This window comes from Tiliqua scincoides, chromosome 2 (genome assembly GCF_035046505.1).
Source record: "Tiliqua scincoides isolate rTilSci1 chromosome 2, rTilSci1.hap2, whole genome shotgun sequence".
Classification (NCBI taxonomy): Eukaryota; Metazoa; Chordata; class Lepidosauria; order Squamata; family Scincidae; genus Tiliqua; species Tiliqua scincoides.
Window position 1 is genome coordinate 17,868,448 of NC_089822.1, and position 25,591 is coordinate 17,894,038.

General features: G+C 43.7%; 1 protein-coding gene across 1 annotated transcript in view; it reads right to left on the reverse strand.

Annotated features, from left to right (window-relative positions):
* Positions 1–25,241, reverse strand: part of PRKAA1 (protein kinase AMP-activated catalytic subunit alpha 1) — a 40,039-nt gene extending 14,798 nt beyond the window's left edge. The window contains exons 1-4 of the mRNA XM_066615961.1: positions 25,139–25,241; positions 4,034–4,175; positions 1,956–2,049; positions 343–487 (exon numbers count right to left, since the gene is read on the reverse strand). Coding sequence (XP_066472058.1) covers positions 343–487; positions 1,956–2,049; positions 4,034–4,175; positions 25,139–25,241 — 484 coding nt within the window. The remainder of the gene's footprint in view (positions 1–342; positions 488–1,955; positions 2,050–4,033; positions 4,176–25,138) is intronic.
* Positions 25,242–25,591: the final 350 nt, after the last annotated feature.

Below are 25,591 nucleotides of genomic sequence, written 5' to 3' on the forward strand. Positions count from 1 at the left end.
AAGAAAAATACATACAGATGAGTTTTGTAATCTATAAAAGTTAATGAGCCATCTATGCATAAATCTCTAAAAAGTCTTCCAAATGTCCAAAAATATATTCATACTTCGACTTCTACAAGCCACACATTCAGATGTTGATAAAGTTAAAAGACCCTCGGTCCACTGGAGAATAGTAGGGGGTACATTCTAGTTCAACAACTCATTAGAATATTTTGCATTAAGTTTTGTATACAAAAAGGCGAGTATTAACACTGCCATGCACTACAAAATAACTGTTTAATAACACAAGAACCTGAAAGACCAATAAGTAAAAAAATAAAGTCACACTTCAAGGAAACCTACCAAAGTCCGCAATCTTGGCATTCATGTGCGCATCAAGGAGTACATTTTCTGGTTTCAAATCTCTGTGGACGACCATGTGCCTGTGGCAATAATCCACACCAGAAAGGATCTGCTGGAAGAGACGCCTACTCTCCTTTTCATCAAGCTGACAACCAAAACAAAGCACATTTTAACATGCATACACCAGAACATCCAGGTATTTCCAGTATTCTTGTGGCGCAGCAAGACAGGTATCACATTCGAGTGCCAAATATACGCCTTTCTATGAATGATGGAATCCAATGAGACAACTTAAACAGGTCCTTACACATTTATATCCTGTGCTCTTTCAAGGTGATTTATGCTAAAGAAAAAAAACAAACAACAACATAAGACAGAACAGATAAATTATTCTGACACTGTTGGAACAGCAGAACAAGAAGCACATGTCCGTTTTCAGCAGGGATAACAAGAAAATAATTTAAGAGCCTGGTGAAATAAGACAATCTTTACCTGCTGGCAGTAAAGTCCCTCCCTGAAAAACACCATATAGAAACACCACTTTATTTCCTTGCCTACCTAGCAAAGGTAGTAAGATCTGAAAAGAATTTTCTGGCCTCCAAAATCAGCACTGTCTGAAGAGCATACAGTGTTAGAAGCTATGTCTCATAATTTAGAAACAGCTTCTTAAATGCTTTGTCAACATTCATTTGACTCAGGAGGATATTTAATCAGATTTAAAAGATCAATTCTTTTTTAAAATGAACACAACCACAAAACTTTATAAAATTTTCAAAGACAAACTGTTGGATAGATTTAACTATTATAACAGGGGAAATTGCTTTTTTCTTATTAAAGAGGGTTACACTGTTTCAATTCCATTTACATCCCATATTCCGTTTCAATGGGTCTCAAGGCAATAGAGAGGGATACTCAGAGCTGCCCCCAAAGTGAAACTCAACAGGAAAACCCTTGTTCCACAAAAGTTCCACAAGCACACACATGTGCATGAGATCCTGGACTAGACTGCAGCTTTGAAACTAAACGCTACCCAAGAATGAATCTTAAGAAATTGAACCAAGCGGCATTTATTTAGCAGTAGGCAACATTATAGTACCATACAAAACGGATGTACATATACTGAAAAAGTCCTAAATACATGACTAAATGACTCTTAAGCATTCACTGGCAGCAAGAGAGTATCAGCCAAGGCAAATCATTTTTGCTGTCCATTATCTTGGATCTATTCATCCATCAGTTCTCATGGGAATAAATGTGGAGTAAAAACTAAACAAATGGACTGCCTGTGTGTATACAGATCCCCCAAGATAATGTGGCTGAAAAAACAACACACCCCATACAGATTTGGTTCTGATACAACACCAAAGGCCAATGGTGTTGCAATGCAAATACACTGCTCGGGCACAGATGCTATTAATGTGAGCAGCTTAATGGAGGAACAGTAAACTCACATCATGTTAAGTAAGGGGAGTGCAGCATCGAAGTGCTGCTCCTGCAAGGTGATAGCTCACAAAAGTAATATTTTTGTATGAGTCAGCCTTCAATGTCTTATCAAAGCCAAGTGTAAGCAGCTCATCAGAAGATGAAAGATACAGTTCCCACTGAAGTCTTACCCTTCCATTTTTGCAGATGTAATCAAACAGTTCACCCCCTGAAACATACTCCATCACCATGAAAATGTCAGATGGCGTGCTGATGACTTGGTACCTGAGAAGGATAATATATTATTCAACTTGCTATATACACTTACAGATCGCATGAAGTTAGCAGCTCTTTTAATTAAAGGATAGCACATGGATGCAAAGCTTGATCACTCACATGTTTATTTAGAAGCAAGTCCTGAATTCAATAATGCTTATTCTCAAGACACAAAAGCATGTACAGTATTTCAGCCTTAGTTAAATCAGTGGTGGAAATTACTGGCCATGTCACATGGAGGTGACCCCCCCCCCCCCAAGAGAAGGGAATGCTTGGGACAAGATGATTTGGAAATGAATCTTCTGCCCATCATTGCCACCCAAAGAGGCAGTCATGCATACAAAAAGAACACATAGATCTTTATATAAGGAGTATACATGAGGAAGAGTATATGTGGGTTTCTAGAGGTTTTGCATGGCCCACCAGCCAGTCAGAAAGCAGCAGTGTGGACATGCACCACTCTCAACTATGTTGTAGGGTACTGTCTACTATGAGTCAGCATACCAGTGGATAGAGGAAAGTTTTTTTTCCTTCTCACACAACACCAGGACCAGGGGCACCCACTAAAACTGAGTGGCAGGAGAGTTAGAACAGACAAAAGAAAATATTTCTCCAGCCAGTAATTAATCTGTGGAACTCCTTGCCACAGTGCATTACAATGGCATCTGGACTAAATGCCTTTTAAAAGGGCACTGGACAGGTTTATAGAGGAAAAGTCAATCACAGGTTACAAGCCATGATGACTACATGGAACTTCCAAATTTTAGAGGAAGCCTATGTCTGAATAGAAGATGCAAGGGTGCGGCAACTGTTGTTTTGAATGCTCCCTCAGGCACAGTGGGCCACTGTGCGATACAGAAAACTGGACTAGGGGGCCCTTGGCCTGATCAAGCAGGGCTATTCTTATGTTCTTATTTGAAGTTTATGTTCTCAGTTTGAATTCTGTTGGTTATCTTGCCAGCTTGATATACACTGGATATATCAAGCTGGCAAGATAACCAACAAACTTCAAATTGACAGTGCAAATCATTAGAGGAGAGGTTACCCATTCTCAGCTCTACATTAATCCCGCCTAATCCCACCCCACGTCTATCTGCTTCTGCTGCCAGTGATATCTTCCTCCTGCCTGCAATGCTACTCTACAGCCTCAGTCCTAATCTTTTAAAGAATGATTTCTAGCTGGTATAGTGCACTGCAGCTAGAAAGAAATAGTGCAGCACTCACTGGGCTGCGCCCATGATATAATTTTTGATATCTAGCCAAAAAAACAGAGAATAAGCAGGGCTGGCAACTGCAACAGCTCTGTATTTTCTCTGTAGCCATGGAAGAACAGGCCTGTGGCGACTACAAAGGTACCCAAAATTTCCCGCTATGACCAGGTAGATTAGAATGACCCTCCCGTTAAAAGTGTAGCCATCATAGCATTTTCACAGTCAAGAAGAATATAAAGCACATGGCCTATGGTGGCAGGTTCAAATGAGTCATGACCCCATGACACAAGTAGGTATTCAGTGATGGCAATGAGAGAAGATTGATACAGGTGCAGCTTGCTTGTCCATGACTCAAAACACAACTCAATTTTGCTTGCAATTTTCCTGCGTATTCCCCAAACCTCCAGCAAGTTGTTTTCCATCCACGTTACTGCAGTATTAAAAAGCCTTCAGTCTCAAGCTACACTTTAGACAAGTGCCTTCCGGCACTTCTAACAAGTAATCAATGGTTGCTTGCTGTTGTTGGTTTATAACAAAAAGGATCACACAAGAAAAGCTGCCAACATTCATTTTGCCAAGTGAACAGGAAAATTCACTTTCTCTTTCTCAGGGAATACCCACAAGTTATCTGGTGTGCTCCCTGGGGCATTTGGTGGGCCGCTGTGAGATACAGGAAGCTGGACTAGATGGGCCTATGGCCTGATCCAGTGGGGCTGTTCTTATGTTCTTATGTTCTTATGTTCTAAGAGATCCCTGTTGAACAGAAACATCTGTTAACTTACAGTTTAATTATGTGTGGATGCCGAAAAAGCTTCAGATTCTGAATCTCTCGGCGGATTTTCCCCACCACATCAAGGCTGCGAATCTTCTGTCTGTTCAGGATCTTCACTGCTACTTTGTGTCCTGTCAGCTCATGCTTCCCAACTGCAAAGAAAGGGGGGGGGGAGGATTTAGCCAGGTTGATAAATACCTTATAAAAAGCACCAGAGGGTGGGGAGGGACAGCATTCACAAAATCTTTCATGGGGGCTGTATCAATCAGGTGTTTTTACCATTAAAAAACAAGCAAGTGTATTGCAAACAATATTATTCTCCCACCCATCCAGCCTTAGCTGACTTCGCATGAACAAAAGCAAACATCAGGGAAATCTGCAGGGATTATTCAGCAGGACATTACTTGTTTTCCATATAGTTCATATTCATACATAAACGTGCCTTGGTTTTACCAAAAGGAGGAAAGAGCTTGCTTTTATTTTTTTTAAGTTATTGAAAGTTGCCTTTCAATATTAAATTTCCACGATAGCTTTAAACTCATTTTTAAGCCAGTAACAATAAATTGAGTGACACCATGACAACACCAACAGAGTCCTTGAAAATATCTGAAAACCATTAAATGTTTTTAAAAAATCATCTTAACCTCCTCCTCAAAAATAACCAGATTGGGTGCCAAACAAGCCAATAAGGAGACCAAGTTCTACAACCAAGGAGCATTACTGAGAAGGCCCTTTGTCTCTGGTAGTTACTCACCTCTACTGAGTAGCTAGTTGTACCAGAGTTAAGTGAGGAAAAAAAGAAAAGGCCCTACTATGTTAACATTCACACGAACAAGACTACATTGGAAAACTCCACAGCTATGCCTTCTTCTGTCTTTAAACTCTCAGTAAGGGCAACATAAAATGAAAGCACCTCAAGCAATTCCAAAACAGATGTAGCCATTTGACCAAGGCCTAAGCCAGTGGTGTCAAACTTGTTTTATACAATTGGCTGAATAGCTTTCATCATGCCTGCAGTGGGCTAGAAGTGACATCATTAATCAGAAAGTCATTAAGCAGATGATGGTCAGAAATACAGTGGTGCCTCGCAAGACGAATGCCTCGCACACCGAAAAACTCGCAAGACAAAAGCGTTTTTGCGATTTTTCTGGTGACTCGCAAGACGAATTTTTCTATGCCGTGCTTCGCAAGACGAATTTTTTCTATGGCCATGCTTCGCAAGACGAATTTTTAAAATTAAAAAGTTGAAGTTTTGTGCTTGAAATTTTTGAAATCCTCTGTACAGTATGTATGCCTTTAAAGAGCACTTAATAAACACTTTGTAAACCAAATTTGACTTTGTTCTGACTTTTTTGCCCATAGGAACGCATTAATTAAATTTCAATGCATTCCTATGGGAAACCGCGCTTCGCAAGACGAAATTTTCGCAATACGAAACGACTTGCGGAACAAATTAATTTCGTCTTGCGAGGCACCACTGTAAGCAGTTTGTTCTCACATAGAAACTCATTAGCTGCAAATGACAGAAGAAAATACGTGCACATCTTGATAATTATGTTCAAGAGATGAGATAGCCCAGTTATCACACAGGCTGCCCTTTCAGCAGCATCACTTCCGCCGCCATGGCACTTCATACTTCTGCAGCTGAGAGGTGGTCTGCAGTGACATGGCGGCAGAAGTGGCACTCCTGACACAGTGGCCCATGTGATAATTGGGCTCTCCCAGGTCCTTGGCAACATCTCCCTTTCTCAAGGGAGTCCATCTATGGGGTCCATCTCTTTCCCCATAGCATGCCTTCTGAAGTACCTTCCCCTCTTTCCCTCCAAAAGCCCTGGCAGAAGTGGCACTCCTGAAAGGGCGTTGCTGGGACAGCCTAATTATAATGGGGGTCAGATAAAGAGCTTCTGGAGGCCTCATGCTGCCTGTGGCCCTTATGTTTGACACACCCCTGGCCTAGGCTAAAGTTTTGACAGTTACTCCCTCTGATGATTTTATAATAAAGTTACAGGAACACCATGTAGCAGGTTGAATGTGATGAGTAAGAACTGCCTCCAGACAGGGAAGTCTTTGTACACTAAAAGCCTATTCTTTTCTTTCAAGACATCAGTAGACTACAAATGACAATCAGCCATGTGCAAGCAGATGCAACAATAATCTTTAAACTAACTTGCATGCAAGAATGCTTTAGAGGAGAGACTTCTAAAGGGGCAAAAACAGTAAGAGTGTGAAGGCACATTGTGGATGGGGTCACAAGTCACCAGATAAATAAGAAGGGTAGTAAATCATACAAACAGATGAAAAAGCCTTGTGTATTTACTTTAATAACTTTAAAATATCCAGTGCTTTCCCATCCTGTTAGGGAGGTGCTTAAGACAGCCTCATACCAAGTCAAATCAGTGGTTCATGCAACCCAGTCTTGTCTACACAGACCAGCAGCAGCCCTCCAGAGTTTTCAGCAGAGGTCTTGTGCATACCTAGCTGGAGAGGCCAGGACTGAACTTTCTTCATGTAAAGTAGGGATCTCTAAACTTTTTGGCTGAAGGGCCGCATCAAATATCTGGCACAGTATCGAGGGTTGAAAAAAGTATTTATTTAAATTTTATATTTAATACATTAGAGATGGAACTTAGATGAATGAATAAATGGGCTCAAATGTCCAGGATTTTTCCCAAACACCAACATAGCTCAAAGTACACACTTAAACCGGCCCCCATTCCCCCACCCAGCAAGCACAACTCTGGTTGTGTTTGGTCAACTGGGCCAGAGGCTCTTAGGGGATCAAATGCTGACCACAGGCCGGAGAGAGACTCGCTGCAGGCCACGTCTGGCCCCCGGGGCCAGGGTTTGGAGACCCCTGATATAAAGCAGGTGGCTATGGTTCTCCCCCCCAGTTGCTACCAAAGGGGGTAACTAAAGACAATTAAGCCTCATAGCAGATAGCATGGAAATCACCATTGTGGACAGGACTTCATCAAAAGGGTGGTCGAGATGTATTATGCTTTTTCAGTCTTAACATTTGCTCACATTTACACGGGCTCTTTTTGATAGTCGTCTGAGATTTGGAGGCTGGGAATTAAATCAAGGAAATTATTCTAGAGAAGGGAAGTGTTCTCTCTTACACAGGAGCTAGTTTTCTAACCTTCCAAACAGAAAAATGGGGCTGCTGATTAAGTTTGGTTCTGTTTTAAAGCAGGAGGAATCCCCGATCACGGATTTCCAGCATAATGTCCATTTTGGCAATAAACTGCTTAACCATTTGAAATTAAAGATGAAAATGGAAAGCCACAATTGCACATGCTCTTCTAAATGCATACAGTCTTGTCTCATAACTTTCTCTAGACCTCGTAAGATTTATTTTGCAGCTTCTCTTTATTGCCTTGCTATTAAGCAGCCTGCACTTTCAAAGTAAGTTTTACTTGAGCATCTTTGGGATTAAGCAAGAAAGTTATAATGTATGTAAATTAGAAACGGCAGCTTGCCGATTATGATTTTATAGCACAACTAGGAAACAGAATTGCACCTAAACACTTGCCAGCATTCATTACTCAGACCAAAAGCTCCATTTCCCCAAGGAATAGCCTACGTTTAGGAGGATTATTGTTGAACAGAAACAACCACAGAAAACAGATGAGAAAAAAATATAATTCTCAGTCTCTTGGGAAATTTGGATTTATGAAGGCATGATCTCAAAATCTCCTCTAATTTTCAAACAAAGAACATGTGAAGATTCTGAAGACACAAAAGGCGATCAGGAGGCAGCAAAAGAGAAAAGCAACCACCAATTCAAATTCAAAATGGCTGGGGAAATAAAAGCACCAAGCTAAATACAGGTGGGATCTCAGTATCCAGATACCAAAAACCAGGTTAAATAAAAGCAGTTAAAAACAAAACACAAGTCAGACAGTCAATTAGTACTGCTATTTTGCAGCTTGCTTCAAGAAATGTAACCACATGACCCCCTCCCTTGATCCTGGCTCAAGGCCAAGGATTTAAAACACTTCCATATTCCATTGTCAGTTTTTTCAGAGCGAACTGCAAAATAGCCATTCCAATAGCCCAGCAGTTTTCAAACTTTCATGTATAGTTTGCACTACTGTAAGCTCTTGCGGGGGCAGGGGGAAGGCAGTGATGCAATCCCCAGGATCGCATCGCTTGGGGGGGCTGCAGGGACTGAGAAGCACTCACCAGTCTGTGCAGCAGCCTCCTTGGGGTGCGGGGAGCCCTGTGCAAGTGTCTGCAGGGCTTCCCAGCCTGCAGAAAGTGAGGGTGATCACGCTCCACTTTCACAAAACCAGAAGTGACATGTGATCGCTCCACTTTCACTTCTGACAAGCTGGGGAGCCCTGCAGACGCTCGCGCAGGGCTCCCTGCACCCCAAGACGGCTGCTGCAGGGACTGGTGAGTGCATCCCAGTCCCTGCAGCCCCCTGTGCAACGCAATCCTGGGGATTGTGTTGCTGCCTCCTCCCTGCTCCTGCCCCTTAAGGGGAAAGAGGCCAGGGCCTTCAGGCTGGGGCAGCACTACGCCCCAGTTTGAACCTCACTGCAACAGCCTGACTCCCTAGGAAAGCAGTTTTTAGAATGGGAATTGTAAAGGGACTCCCCTCCCCTTCCAGAGATCAGCAGGGTCCTTCTTATCTGCAATGGCCATCAGTGTTGAGTCTAATCCATGGATAAATAATCAGTGTATTAAAAGGTTGGACCTGTATATCAAGACAGCAAGGACATACAGAAGGCCTACTTTGCCTCTCACCTCCAGTGGAGACTCAGCAAAGACTAAGCCAGTGCACCTTCTGGAAGTAGGATAAGACATGTATTCAATGGCTTTCAGCAATGAGTAATAAGAGAATAAACAACATACTGCCCACTTCAAGCCTTTAGAATGGGATGGAATATCCCAATCAAATGTCCAAACGTTTTGATAAGTGCAATCAAAATAAATTAAAACTAGAGTAAATTAGATCGTTATGAAGCTAACAAATGAAGGAGCATCTCAGAATTCAACAAAAAGCAGTGACCAAGAGCCGAGTTTCATTCAGCTATTTGGAAGCAAGAACAGCGGAAGTCAAAAATTGTCCAGAAAAGCCAACACAGTAACACTGAAATTCAAAGATGCGTAGACTGCTTAAAGGGGAGCAAAAAGGTACAGCTAGGACATCAAAAGCATTCAAGAAGCTTGGGAATTACTGAATCATCAAATGTTGACTAAAAACCACTTTCAAAGCTAAATAATGATATAACTTAATTTTTTAAAATAAAACTGAACAGTATGGAGAAAGTACTGTGGTCATAACAACTCGCAATGAAAAGAGTACACAAAAGTGCTGAAATCTATGTAGTGGTGGGTTATTTTTCTAGTATGTTAAAAACCGAGGCCCAAACAACACATTAGTTTAATGAGTGCATTGGACTGCAGTTTGCAGTGAAGTGAAGCTCTTTCCTCCTGTAAACACTGGTGGGGTGTGAGAGGAAATTCCAAATGGGATTTAAATACAGCAGGGACAAATTACACAGGCCAACACACATTTTGCTTCCTTAAACATTACACCAATCCCTGGGTATACCTGGGGTGTTGATTCCAAAAATGGCATCCGTTTTGCCCTATCACCTCTAGTTTTGGAGACACGGCATAGCCTCTTTAGTTAATGGTTCAAGCAGCTTCCTCATGAGCAAGCCTACACTATGGCTTCCTCATGAGGAAGCTGCTTGAACCATTCATTAATGAAGCTATACTATATCTCCAAAACTAGACATGTGTGAGGGGGTGCTCCAAAAGGGGGGGTCTCTGGGGGTCACCCAGTGGGGTGCCGAGGGTTGGCTGGATGGTCTCTTGGGACCCCTGGGTGGGGTGTCCACCTCCCTGGGGTTCCTTTCAGGGGAAGCCTCAGACCAAGTCTGAGGAAGGGGGTTCACAACACCCTTGTCCTCCTCCCTTGAGGCAGGACCTGAGGCCCTTGGTCTTCAGGTAGGGGCTCCAGCTCCAGCCTCCCCTCTCCAGAACTCCCTTTCATCACAGGCCTCCCTGCTTTTTTCCTCCCCAGCCATACCCTCAGCTCCTCCCCTTCCTCCCTCTCTAGGCCCTGACCCTGGCCTGCTTCCCTCCTCTTTGGTGGTTAATGGTGACCCGACCCTGCTCACTGCTCAGGTCAGGTGAGCCCTGGGGGGACCATCTCTCCCACCCAGCTGCCCTACATCTTACCTGGTCTGCTGGAGAGGTGGTGGTGGCTCTATGGCCAGGCATTCTGCCCCTGGCCTGCAGACAGGTAAGGCAGGGGTCGGACAAGGTCTTGACCCCTGACAACGTGATAGGGCAAAACGGATGCCAGTTTTGGAATCGGCACCCCAAATTCATATCAAACCACCATAAAGTTTGGGAAAAACTTTTCTGACCCTCAATTTTGTAGGCCTGTGTTATTAAAGATCCTAGTTCTACACTGCAGGTCTGTGGCATTTCACAAACCCTTTCCACCTTCTGTTGTATTGAAGGAAAGCAAATGAAAAATAAGAGCCATACAAACTCATTGCAATGTGCAGTTTGGCCCTTATCTTGCTTAGAAGGAACTCTGTGAAACGCAAAAGCTCATGTTACTACAGCTGGTGCAAGAAAGAACAATATTGTACTTATTGTGTAGGGATTCAGATTCTGTTCATTTTTTCCAATGCATTAGGGTGGTAAGTCAAACAAATAATGAAGTTAAGTCTTTCACATCCCAAAATACAACTCCCCCCCCCCCAGTCAACTGGGCTTTCCAGTTACATTTTAACCAATTTTAAACCAATTTTGGTTATGATCCAAGCAGTCTGTTTTGCTACACAGAGTCTCCAGGATACCAACATCCAACAAGCATATGCTCCAAACAAAACCCAGTGGACCACAAAAAAAGATACTAAAGTATTCATGTTACCACAGCAGAATCAAGAGGTGGTGGCTCAATTGCAGAACACAAGCTTTGCACGCAAAAGATCCAGGGGGTTAATTCTCAGCATTTCCAATGAACAGATTATCACAATATAGTCAAAAGCTGTAAATGACTGCATATTTAAATAGAGCTGACTAAGGCAGAGATGTTATAGATATTAGTAATAGGCAGAAAATTATGCTGACCTAACATTATTTGACAAAACCCACTGTTTTAAATTATACTATATTGGTTACACTTAATGAATAATAGATTTTGTAGGTGTTGTTTCTCTGGTCATAATGCTGATGATACCATATGCAGGATATTTCTCAGTCATCCATAGTAGCTGTAGTAATATTCATGAACAGTGTTGCATGTTGAAGCCTGGTGGACAGCAGAAATCTCCTGTGACTGAAATAATTCACAAGCGCATACATCTCATTTGACTACACAGATCCTAAACTTTGGAACAAGGAATATTAGAGCTTTTCCCTTTGCAATAGTGTCTGAGATCTCATGGCATGGTGGACTTCATGAAGCTGGACAGAACTTGTGGAGAGAGAGGCCCTGCATATCTGGAAGGAAAGATAGGGAAGATTCAAAAAGATTATCAGATAGCGGGGCTGGTAAACATGATCGGCCCAAGACTTCCTAGTGCCAAATGCTGCCTTCTACTCCCCCCTTCTCCTCAATTTAAAAAAGTAACAAAGGGACTGAGCAAAAGAGGAAGTATGGAAAAGAGGAGATGCTGTAGCCTACCAATGCTCACTGTAAGAATCCCTGCCGCTGCTTGGAGCCTTTCCATAGCTGTGAGGCAGCAGGGCGAGGCCTCCAGTGTTTCAGCAACATCACACATAATCAGCAAATGTCTGGGTAGCTGAGTTCCAAACTGCACAGAGCTTGGCTGTGCAGCTTAGGGGAAACAGTTCAGCCCACCACCTCTCCTCTTCACCACACTTCCAGAAGTGGAGAAACAGGGCAGACAAAGGTGGCAGCATCCCCGCCACTCTGCTGACGGAGGCAACTGTTTCATCCTCATTAATGGGCCAGCCCTGCTGGGAAAGACCTCTGTGCAAGACCCTTATGAGGCACTGACTGTCTGAATATTCAATACTGAGCTAGACAGACAAAAGGTCTGACTTCATTACAAAGCAGCTTCATATGCTGAACTCTGAACACAACTCTGACATTGAAAGCCTTTTCATCAACGGTACCCTCAATATGTAATTCCTGCCCTTAAAAAATTCAACAAGTCAACTTTGTTTTTACTTGTAGGAAACTTTTTTTAATCCAGCAGGCCTCTGAAGGGAAATGCTGAATGTTCATAACCTAAGGCTATTTTTTGTGGTAATAGTATGCAGATTTTAAAATTCCATTTTAATTAACAATTATCATTTACTATGGCATTTGTTGCTTTAGGTTATGGTATTAACCAACCCAAGAATTATGCAAAGCCATTACAGTAGTTTATAAATCTCAAAGAACAAACAATATGTTGAGGGTATATGTGTTGTCTGCTTAATGCCTCTGAAATTAAGTTTTCAAAATCTGTACCGTGTATGAAAACAAATAGTACAGAAGCTTGCCCTTCTCACGCTTGAAAAAATACTTAAACTAGGTTCTGCTTCTAATATTGTGCTGCTTTTTAAGGACCTTAAGCATACAAAGTCCTTTGGATGTGGTTACCTGCCATTGTGTCTTTTATGTTTTGAGTCCAAATTAACCTGAATAGATAGATTGTGCAGTACAGTACTTTCCACTTCACTGACTATTATTGGAGTCTATCTAACTCAACCATTTCACCACTGTGCAGTAGCACACTGGTGTGCCGGAGGTGGTCTGCAGATGTGCCTCGGGACTTTTGGGAGGGTCATTTATTAGTAGGGCAATTGGGGAATTTGAGCCCCCTACCAGCAGAATGGTTATGCCTTGTCAGTAGTCAAAATACTGATGGTGTGCCTTGACAATTTTAGCACCTTATCATTGTGCCGTGAGATGAAAAAGGTTAAAAATCGCTGCTCTAACTCATTTAATAAAATATTCTGCTGGAAAAGATCTTGGAAAAGTTAACTACAGTTAACTCTGAACTTTCCGTTCTGTTTCCCCCCCCCCCCAATTATTATTATTAACAGTATTTATACACCGCTTTTCAACGGAAAGTTCACAAAGCGGTCTACAGAGAAAACCAAACAACCAACTAAATGGCTCCCTTTCCCAAAAGGGCTCACAATCTAAAAAGATGCAAAAGAACACCAGGAGATAGCCACTCGAAAAGGCTCTGCTGGGGTGAGGAGGGCCAGTTACTCTCCCCCCCCCAGCTAAATAAAAGAATTAGATGTTAGTTGTTATGCTTTATACTGTTAACTGTCCTGCAGTATCAAAGTCCCAGGGTAGTAAATAGTGAAAGACTAAAATACAGTACGATAATAAAATCCCACAATCAACAAGCGTCACAAAATATAGCAGCTACAACATAGGGAAGTCTTCCCTTGGTGTCAAAGTGACATAACGGTAGATTCCAGGTGCTTTTCTTTGGGAAAGGCATTCTAAATACAGAATGCCATGAGCAAAAATATCCTCTCTGGTCACTACCCATCTTGCAGGCACACAGAAAGGGATCAACAGGTGAGCATTGTCCAAACCGACATGTGTAAAAGGTGACAAAAGAGGTATACATTTGTTACAGGGAAGGGAAGAAGAGAGGTGCACTTGCTTGGGCTCTGATACTGAGAAAAACCCAAAGACTTATATAAAACCATGCCAATATAAAATGTATATTATGACCATTGTTCCCATTAAGTTGCACGGTCACACAGCTCAGAGCTCTTCTGGACCAGAAGTGAACTGCAGCATGGACGTCCCCTTCACTTGCTGCAGGGCATCTTCTGGCATTCAGCGATAACGTCATACAGACTAACCAACTACCGGTCCAATCAAGTTCCTAGCCATGTGGCCACACAGCTTAAGGGGAATATTGACTATGACTAGTGCTATACCAAAAGTAGAACTCTCCTTGTTTACTCATCCCATGCAGAACATTATTTTGAGAATGAATGAGTTTCAAACATAATAAGTGATATTGGAGGCAGAAGAGTCAAAATTTTACTGGCTTTATTCAAACCCTTGAGGTTTCCTAGTGCTGGTCTTTGGCTCTTAAGCCACACATTTTAAAAACCAAGATCACATCCAAACAGCAGTTAGCATGACATATGCAGGCGCAAATGGATGTCACTTTCAGCTAAACAGCACATTCAAGGAGCCTATAAAAGGCAGGAAGACTTCTTACAAGAAGCGGAAGCCACACTGAAACAAATAATAAAGAGCATCAATGCTGGCACAAAACTACATTTTTCAAAGGCTGGCAGTCAACACACATCCCTGCCAGCAATGGGCATGGACGTGGAGCCCATTTGATAAATCTCTAAACTGCCTATAGAAAGGATTTCTTCTGGAAATATTTCATTCTGTTTTGTTCGCTAAAACAACAACCCTTGAGAGAAAAGGTTAAAGAAAACAGGTTACTTAAGTAAATGTCCCTCACCTGTAGCATGCCCAGTAGGCTCCAGAGTGACATTTGTGAATGCAAATGTGAGAGAGTAGGAAAAGCTGCAAGAGATGTTCTACCTAGTTCAGACAGCTTCACACATACAGTTGATGACTCTCAGGAAAACACAAATGGCTTCCATTGTTTTAGTTACATCAGAAGCCTCTATAACGCAACTGTGGATGGATACACCCATGTAAACTCACCAAAGGTCCCTCACCAAAGGCTACTGAAAAAACTCCACAGTCAGGGAATTAGAGGACAGGTCCTCTCGTGGATTGAGAACTGGTTGGAGGCCAGGAAGCAGAGAGTGGGTGTCAATGGGCAATTTTCACAATGGAGAGAGGTGAAAAGCGGTGTGCCCCAAGGATCTGTCCTGGGACCGGTGCTTTTCAACCTCTTCATAAATGACCTGGAGACAGGGGTGAGCAGTGAAGTGGCTAAGTTTGCAGACGACACCAAACTTTTCCGAGTGGTAAAGACCAGAAGTGATTGTGAGGAGCTCCAGAAGGATCTCTCCAGACTGGCAGAATGGGCAGCAAAATGGCAGATGCGCTTCAATGTCAGTAAGTGTAAAGTCATGCACATTGGGGCAAAAAATCAAAACTTTAGATATAGGCTGATGGGTTCTGAGCTGTCTGTGACAGATCAGGAGAGAGATCTTGGGGTGGTGGTGGACAGGTCGATGAAAGTGTCGACCCAATGTGCGGCAGCAGTGAAGAAGGCCAATTCTATGCTTGGGATCATTAGGAAGGGTATTGAGAACAAAACGGCTAGTATTATAATGCCGTTGTACAAATCTATGGTAAGGCCACACCTGGAGTATTGTGTCCAGTTCTGGTCGCCGCATCTCAAAAAAGACATCGTGGAAATGGAAAAGGTGCAAAAGAGAGCGACTAAGATGATTACGGGGCTGGGGCACCTTCCTTATGAGGAAAGGCTACGGCATTTGGGCCTCTTCAGCCTAGAAAAGAGACGCCTCAGGGGGGACATGATTGAGACATACAAAATTATGCAGGGAATGGACAGAGTGGATAGGGAGATGCTCTTTACACTCTCACATAACACCAGAACCAGGGGACATCCACTAAAATTGAGTGTTGGGAGAGTTAGAACAGACAAAAGAAAATATTTCTTTACTCAGCGTGTGGAACTCCTTGCCACAGGATGTGGTGATGGCGTCTAGCCTGGATGCCTTTAAAAGGGGATTGGACAAGTTTCTGGAGGAAAAATCCATTACGGGGTACAAGCCATGATGTGTATGCGCAACCTCCTGATTTTAGAAATGGGTTATGTCAGAATGCCAGATGCAAGGGAGGGCACCAGGATGAGGTCTCTTGTTATCTGGTGTGCTCCCTGGGGCATTTGGTGGGCCGCTGTGAGATACAGGAAGCTGGACTAGATGGGCCTATGGCCTGATCCAGTGGGGCTGTTCTTATGTTCTTATGTTAAACTGATGTTCCACTTCAAAAGCAGTGCAGATACATGTGTAAACTTGCCCACTATTATACTTGCACTCTACCTTTTTTCCATACTGCAACTCAAGGTAGCATAGATGGGATACTCAGGTGACCTTCCAACCAGACACTAATCAAATTCAGACCTGCCTAACTTCAACAAGGATGCCATCAGACTGGACTCTGGGTGAGGCCTAATCCACAGACAAGATCACACAGCGAGCAGTGCTGATAACTAGATCCTGTGATAAGTCATCCATTACCTATGCAAACTCTCCAATTTGAAAATTATGTCACAATAAGCTTCCCTGTGCCAAGATGGAAACTTACAAGGGAAATTATGACAAGAGAACATAAAAGCTATGCTGCCTACAGGGGTAGGTGTTCTTGGTGCCACTTCTCTGATCAGTGAACTATGCAACTCCCAAGACATGACCAAAGGTTTACAGGTAAAAGAAGAAATCCTTCATCAGTGATAAGGAGCTTTTTTCAAGGACGGTTGGCATCCACAAGTCTAGTTTCCTGCTGTTAATAAGCAAAAAAGTCTCTCTGGACTTAGGCTGCAATCCTAACCTTTCCTGAGAGTAAGCCCCATTGAACAAATTAGGACTTACTTCTGAGTAGACCTGGTTTGGTTTGTGCCCTTAGTCACTTTTTAGTTACCATAACAAAATCCCCCTTCATCACTGTAGATATGGCTCCACACAAATCCTCAGACTGAAGGATTACATTGTTTTCTCTAGACAAGTCAACCAAGCTAATTTGCTACACTGCAACCTTTTAATCCAAAAAGTACAAGAACCTCCGCTAAGCAGAATGTGTTCTAACCACCCAACAAAAAGTTCATTAAGTGACAGATTGTTGGCTGCTTCACTCCCACCAACGGAACTGTGTAGTTCAAAGCAAGCTTGAGGAGTTCATACCATTGCCTTGGAGTCTGTGGGAAAGTCTGGAAAGGGCAAAGGAAGTTTTTGTTCCTTCTCCCATCAAGCTATTCCCAGTACAAAGTGGGGGGGGGGGAGAGAAGCATCTTTTCTAGAATCAAAGCATAAGATACTCGCATGCAAAGTATTACCATAAAGAGAGAAATTCAGTCAACATAGAAAATATATCCACTTTTCTATTTTATTAAACTACCCTGCCTGGTCACAAGTAGTTGTACTAGAGGTTTGGCGTATGCACACCAATGGTTTGAAAAGGAGGAATTTTTTTCTGGTTTACGAAAGCTTTCCAGCTTGCTGAGCTAGAGATATTTTACTAACTACCAGTGTCTACAGCCAAGCAAGCATTAGGGGCTTAAATGGGCCAAACCCAGATTAAGGTACACTGAGCCCAGATGAGTTCCCAGGTTCAGCAGTACAGTGCCTCTGCATTTAAGTGGGGGGGGGGGGGGAAGCTATCCCTCTTGCACTTTGCTCATATTACTCCTTCCTTCCATACTGCTATCATAAAAGCACATGAACAAAATCTGATTCTGAAGCTTTCGGGGATGTGTTTAGCCTGGCACACAACCTGCATAAGCAAGATCTGTTTCAACAAAAGTTGAAAACCTACATAGAAGAACTAGAAGAGAAAACAGTAACACCAGAGCACAAGTATTGTTTCTAACAACAAAGTGCAAGCAGAATCTGATTCAAGATACACAAAACCCAGCAGTCCAGCTGACGGGTCAAAGGAGCAGCCTCGCCAAAAGTCTTACCCTTTTATGAAACATTAGCGTATGACCCAGCATGTTGCAAAGGAGGATAGCACAGAGCTCTTGAGGGAAAAATCAGATTTGCCAACTGGGGTTCTTTAACACCACAAGACTATTCCTTCTAAGTGTATAAATCACACTTCTACATATGCAGTTGCCCAGGGCACTGCACATACTATAAGCATACATATACACAACAAAACCCACTTAGAACCACTATTATTTTCAGGATACCTGTATCACCCCCCCCCCCTTCAAAACTAGCAGCAAAGACAAAATATTTCTGAAGATCTGATAAACTACATGCAAGTGGTTATTTTCCCAAACTCAACGATAAGCTTCTCTAGGGAGGGCATCCCATGGCCACAGCACTATATCCAGGAACAGCCATGTGCTCTCACAGCAAGAGCAATGCAGAGGAGCACCTTTGGTCACATAAAGAGTATTTCTGCAGCAATTACAGTTTACTGAGGACAATAATATTGTGAAAGATCATCAGGCCAATAAACTAATCAGATTTATGTCTTCTGTTCTATTGGTTTCCAAGCGCATTTCACAATTTGAAACCTGGAAGTAGTAATAGAAAAGCAGGCCTTTGGGTTTCTATAGAAGGCTCCAATCATGAGTGCCCTTAACCTGGGAGTAAACTCATTTAACACAGTGGGCCTGACCACCATGTCAATGTGCATAGGATCTGGCTGCATGCAATTCTTGGCAGAAGACATCACCCATCCCAACGGACCAGGACACCACCACTACCCAAAATACAGAACAGAAATAGTTAGACTGGGCATTGTCAGGGGGAATGCTTTTCTTCTATTACTACTCCAGGGACCAGCCAATGCCACCTACTCACAGATGCCAATGCTCTAAGATTTAGTATTATCAGCAATAAGGGCAGCTGTTTCCCTAAAAATTCCCCAAGGGGCAGATTAAAAGTGGTCTCTTGTCTGGTAATAAGAAAAATGAGCTACCCAACAGAAACTCACTGTTCTTTTTTCCCCTCAAAAGTAAAGCTGCAAACAGTACAATTTAACCACACCTTGATTAAAATCTAGAAGCGTCGCTGGGGAAGAGAAAAAAGTTGTTGTTCAGGGGGCAGATCTGGGCATCCAGGATATCAGCTGGCCATTTCAGATAAAGTGCACTGGCAGTTTGCACGACAGCACTGGACCCCAAAGAAGACAACGCTGTTGACTATGTTCCGAGGATGTTAAACCACAAGCTCCAACTGGAAGGAGATTTTACTTGCTTAAATATTGTTAAACAAATGTAGTACAATAGAGTTGTCATACAACAGGACTCAACATTCCCAGGCACCCGATTGCTCAGTGCTCCTAAAGATTCAATGCTGGCCCCTAAGAACGCAAATATTTGCTGAGCAGGGGCTGGGCCATCAATGGAATTTTCACCAAGAACTGAATTATTGAGAGGGTTCTGAAATGTGAAAGAACATTATTTTCTTGCCAAAGGATGGTTTCTTGCTGCAACACCAAGCAGGACTCACCAATGATATTCAGCTGCAACTTCCTGTGAAGATACACAGGAAGGAAGAAAGCCATCTGCTGTATTCTGTCCAAATATCCACACTACAGTTCTGTCTGTCCATAAATAGCTGAAGCCCAAAATCAAAAGCTTATTTTGGAAAAGGAAGGTATAAATGTTTTACCTACATGCAGCCACTTCAACACTTGCTTACAGTTCACAGATGCCCCCACAATAATGACAAACAGGGGTACTAACAACTTGTGCCTGACTCAGATGTGATCATGCCAACACGCTTCCCCCCTTATGCCAAATCAGTTTTGCCAGGATTAGTCAGAGATGCTGGAAGAGAACTAGAATTTGACACTTCGATTTGTACATTTAGTGACTCATCCAATTCAAAATCCTGTCTGAAGCAGAAGCAAACACAACAGCAGATGCTTAATACATTTTTTTAAAACTACAATTGCATCATAGCAATGGCAGAAGGGGAGAATATTTTTTAACAGATTTGTGCTAACAAAATTCTACATTTAAGAAAAAAGGTTACTAGACAGTCGTGTTGCAAAGAATGTTCTCATTCTCTTTGTTTTTGAACAAGCCTGTTGATTTTCTGATTTATTAATCCTGTCAAATTGGATTTGATCCTGTCAAATCCTGTCAATCCTGTCAATTGATAAATTCTGATTTATCAATCCTGTCAATCCTGTCAATCAATCCTATTAATTTGCCCGAGTTGTACTAAAGAGGCTCCAGGTACTTGCAGAGAGCGTCTATCCAGAATCGCAGTGTGGATTCCGAGCCAACAGGTCCACCACTGATATGGTATTCTCCCTTAGACAACTGCAGGAGAAATGCAGGGAACAACGACAGCCACTCTTTATAGCCTTCATAGATCTCACAAAGGCTTTCGACCTGGTCAGCAGAGACGGCCTCTTCAAGATTCTCCCCAAGATTGGATGTCCACCCAGGCTCCTCAGCATCATCAGATCTTTCCACAAGGACATGAAGGGCACTGTTGTCTTCGATGGCTCCACATCAGACCCTTTTGACATCCGAAGCGGAGTGAAGCAGGGCTGTGTTCTTGCACCAACCTTGTTTGGAATTTTCTTCGCTGTCCTGCTGAAGCAGGCCTTTGGAACTGCAACAGAAGGCATCTATCTCCGGACCAGATCAGACGGAAAGCTCTTCAACCTCTCCAGACTGAGAGCAAAATCCAAAGTCCAGCTGAAATGTCTGCGCGACTTCCTCTTTGCCGACGATGCAGCTGTCACTACCCACTCTGCCAAAGATCTCCAGCAGCTCATGGATCGTTTTAGCAAGGCCTGCCAAGATTTTGGACTGACAATCAGCCTGAAGAAAACACAGGTCATGGTTCAGGATGTGGACTCACCTCCCTGCATTACAATCTCTGAGCATGAACTGGAGGTTGTCCATGACTTTGTGTACCTTGGCTCAACGATCTCCGACACACATTCTCTCGATACCGAGCTAAACAAGCGCATCGGTAAAGCAGCTACCACGTTTTCCAGACTCACAAAGAGAGTCTGGTCCAACAAGAAGCTGACGGAACATACCAAGATCCAGGTCTACAGAGCTTGCGTCCTGAGTACACTTCTGTACTGCAGCGAGTCATGGACTCTTCGCTCACAACAGGAGAGGAAACTGAGCGCTTTCCACATGCGCTGCCTCCGACGCATCCTCGGCATCACCTGGCAGGACAAAGTTCCAAACAACACAGTCCTGGAACGTGCTGGAATCCCTAGCATGTATTCACTGTTGAAACAGAGACGCCTGCGTTGGCTTGGTCATGTCGTGAGAATGGATGATGGCCGGATCCCAAAGGATCTCCTCTATGGAGAACTCGTGCAAGGAAAGCGCCCTACAGGTAGACCACAGCTGCGATACAAGGACATCTGCAAGAGGGATCTGAAGGCCTTAGGGATGGACCTCAACAAGTGGGAAACCCTGGCCTCTGAGCGGCCCGCTTGGAGGCAGGCTGTGCAGCATGGCCTTTCCCAGTTTGAAGAGACACTTAGCCAACAGTCTGAGGCTAAGAGGCAAAGAAGGAAGGCCCATAGCCAGGGAGACAGACCAGGGACAGACTGCGCTTGCTCCCGGTGTGGAAGGGATTGTCACTCCCGAATTGGCCTTTTCAGCCACACTAGACGCTGTGCCAGAACCACCTTTCAGAGCGCGATACCATAGTCTTTCGAGACTGAAGGTTGCCAATACCTAATCCTGTCACAAAGCAACTGCATCAAACTGTCTCACATGCACACTTCAGGATCATAAATGAACACCCACTTTTAAAAGACAAGGCATCCAGTCATCTTAACTTTATGAAATGAAGGAAGCAGCTTTTCAAACACTATTCTAAAGCTGTAAGCCTAAGCATATTTTCTTGAAAGTAAGCCTCATCAAACACCTTAGGATTTTTGAGTGAATGAGTGCAGTGAATGTTTTCACCATGTTGGTCAGAGCGCACTGCAGTCACTCAGCAACCCAAAAACACACAAAATGTTCGAGTGCTGACTAAGAAGAGAGCAAATGGGGACGGAGCCTCTATTTTACATTCATCTTTGGTACCATCTAACGTCCTGGGGAATACCACAAATTTTTAGCTCCCACTCTCCATTTTATACACGTCGTATTTTCTCTATGCGTGCTAGATCTTTAGTGACGTTGATTATGGAAAATCCCACCACAACACATAGGCCCAAATTAGGCAAGACCACACCATTTATTTGGCCAGTGTGTTCTGGTGAACACGTTTTAAAGTTAGAAAGAACTTTTGTCAGGCAAATTGAAACACTTGGTTACAAACCAGTTCCAGGCCAAAGTTCACTATTAAGAACATGTCCTTACAAAATAAAGCGTAACTTCCACTGTTACGTAATTCTGTAAAACAAAACAGCATTAACCATAGTCCTTAATGAACATTTATTGGTGCAATCTAACAGCAGCAAAGGAGTACTTTAACAACTGTTCCTGTATGCTTGCCTGGAAGTTAATGCTCCACTTTCTGTTGAATAAGCCAATAAGTGGTCCTACTAAGTAGCCGATTCAGGTATTTACATCATCTCTGTATGAAGAATAAACAGCAGAGAAGATCTTCTGCTACACTGCACCCAGGGATACAACCTTCCTGATCAAAGTTATTTCCTAAGCTAACCCTTTCAGTGCTGCTCTGGTTGTTTGTTAAAAGTTGAGGTGTGAATGTTCTTATTAGATTTTAAGTACAGAGCATGACAACTTACTAATGGAAACAAAACCCGATGCAGGATCACGCTACATATTTCCCATTCTTCTTCCAAGAAGTTCCAATGGCGCACATATGGTTCTTTTAACCAGTTGCATGGAGTCATCTTCAACCAGTCCCAGAAGGGAGGGATTTGACACAGTCGCTTCTGCTCTTGTAACTTCTAAAAATTGATGGCTGTAGGCTCTCTGCAAGGGAGGCCCTTGACTACAGTTCAGAGATTTCAAGTGCTACAAAAATTCTACTCCTTGACCACTTACTGAATCACTTACACAGAACACACACAATTTTTGTTTTGCCCACTGGAAATTCAAGACTCTGGTTATTTCTTTTAAATGGCCAGGGCCAACATATTTAAGGGAACACTGTCTTCAGCCCCCCCCCCCCCAACATAGTCCAAAAGCTTCTGGAGAAATCCTACTCTAGATACTATCTATATAGGAGGTTAAATAAGGTTCAACCTAATACAAGAAGCTGAATAAGAGAACCAAAATAAAGCTACTCTGAAAACACCTGAGGGGGGTGCACACCAGCCTCCAACAAACCTTGTGGCAACCAAGTACGGGCCGTGTATGTTCTCCCCACATGTAAGCATGCAGTTTTCTCAAAGACAATTTTTTCATCTATTCACTGATGAAAGGGGGTGGGGGGCGGGGGGGGAAGAACTGTAATCAGAAAATCCCCAAGAAAGGAATGCAATCTTCTTCCCCCACCCCACACACAAAAAATGTCAAGAGGGAAGAGATCAACAACATTAATTTTTTGCAAGTCACCAATATTGCTAGAGACAATGTTATGCCAGGGACTCGGTTCACACACAATAGGCAAATCATGGCTGGGTGTTAAAACTATGCTCTGAGTATACTTCTCTATTTGCTGGTTCAGGTAAAAGGCCATAGTTTGTTGTTGCATACAAAACAGACAAACCATGGTGTGCCTGAAACAGGAAGTGAGGGAGGGAACTGAGGCATGTGTGCAAACATGAACCTCATTAGCTCAACCATTGCATGGTCATTATATGTGAACCAAGTCAGTGAGCCTGATGCAGAGAGAGAGAGAGAGAGAGAGAGCACACACAACACAATTGTAGAATATGTGCTAAGAAAAGGCTTGCTGAAACACAAATCAGAATTTTAGCATGCCCTGAAATAGGATCATAGAATCTTAAAGTTGGAAGGGACCTTAGAGGTCTTGTAGTCCAATCCCCTGCCCAGGGCAGACAACTAGTCCTTGTTACAGTAATGATTTTATTATGCCACATTTCTTGTTATTATTAAGTTATTGCAGTGTGTACAAGGCCACAAGCACCATTTCTGCAGGAAGGCAGCTGAGAAATGTTTTAAGTAAACTACACAAACAGGTTCACAACAATTCCAATTGCATGACAAACCTCCAAGTCTTTGCCTGCTCTTTTACAAGACAATTTTAAAATCATCTGCAGCCATGGATGTACACAGGCAACATACAGGGGCTGCCTGTAGGGCACGTGGGCTTACACTGTCAATTACTGCTACAAAGTTTTCCAGACGAAAGCCCAACAAAGGCCCTGATCTCTACCAATACAGGTTTATTGCAACTTCCATCTCAACACATTAGTTAAACAATATATTCAGAAGTGGGGGGGAGAAAGAGTGGAGGACAAAAATATGCAGCCTTGGACTGGCTGAAACTGGATGGGGCAAGACCAGAAAACTTAGCTCTGGTTGGAAAAAAACCAGAGGCCACAAGGTACTGCAGGGCAAATTTGAAGGTGAATTTTTAAGACGAAATACTTTTGCTCCAGTTTCACTAACCTGGACTAACCCAATCACCATCCCATGAGATGCTTCTCACAACCCCAACTCTAAAACACTCTCTTAGCAGATTAAGGTTACAAATCCTATGCATGCTTTCTTGGAAGCCAGCCTCGCTGAACTCAATGGGACTTACTTGAGTAAACACACAGTAGTTTGGGCTGTAAGGCTGCAATCCTATGCACACTTTCCTGGGCTTAAGCCCCACTGGAAGATCATGGGGGACCACTTACTTCTGAGTAGACAAGCCTAGGATTTCGCTCACTAAAAGACTCACTGAATCAGTGGGGTTCAGTTCCGAGAAGCCAGGCTTGAGGATCAAGCTGCAAGAATCAAGCCTCCAGATTTGATCCCCCATTAGTGAGGGAGCCTTCAAGGAAAATGTGGGTGGGGGCCAGGCTGCAAAGGCACAACTGAAAGTCCTTTGAAGGCAGTACAAAGAAAAACATTTTAACCAGGCTCAGACTTAACTGAGTGATGTGAAGGGACACTCAGGATGCAAACCTATCCACACTTACCTGGGAGTAAGCTCCCTTGACTACAGTGGGACTTACTCCTAAGTAGACATGCATAGGATTGGGCTCTAAGGTTGCAACCCCATCCACACCTAACTGGGAGTAAGCCTCACTGACTATAATGGGACTGAACTTCTGAGTAGACATGCATAGCATGGGGCTCCTAGGGCGCAATCCTGTCACATTTACCTGGGAGTAAGCTCCCTGGACCACAGTGGGGCTTACCCCTGAGTAGACATGCCTGGGCTTGGGCTCTCAGCCCCCCTGCCACTCTCCTGAGCAGGGCCTCCTGGCAGAGCCACTCTTCCCTCCTTCCTCCCCCGAGGCAGAGAAAAGGTGGGGCGACCCCCCCCTGCAGGGCTCGGGGGCTCTCCCTCAAGCACCCCAGGGACGGAAAGCGACGCCCCTGGAGAAGGAGCCCCCTCGGAGCCCACGGGGGAGGAGGCGCCCCGCAGCTCTCACCCTTGACTTTGCCGAAGGTGCCCACGCCCAGCGTGTCCCCCAAGATGTAGTGGCCGATCTTCACCCGCCCGTGCTCATGTTTCTGTTTATCCGCCGCCGCCATCTTGCGCCAAGAGCGGAGCATGCGCAGAGGCGAGCGAGCGAGGAAGGCTTCTCCCTCTCCCCAGCAGGAGCGGGGAGCGGCGCCTGAGGGGAGGGGGGCGAGCGAGGAGCGGCTCAATCACAGAAGCGCCCGCCCGCCTCGAATCCGCGGAAAGGCATCTCTGCTGCTGCTGAGGCTGAATTGGTCCCCTGCCCGCAGCCACAGGGGAAGGGAGCATACCTCAGAACTTGACCTCTGGGGGTTCCTCCCCACACACAACCCCAGAGCCAGGGGACAGGCATCCACTGAACTTCAGTGTCAGGAGAGTTGGAACAGATTGTTAATCGGTGGAACTCCTTGCCACATGATAA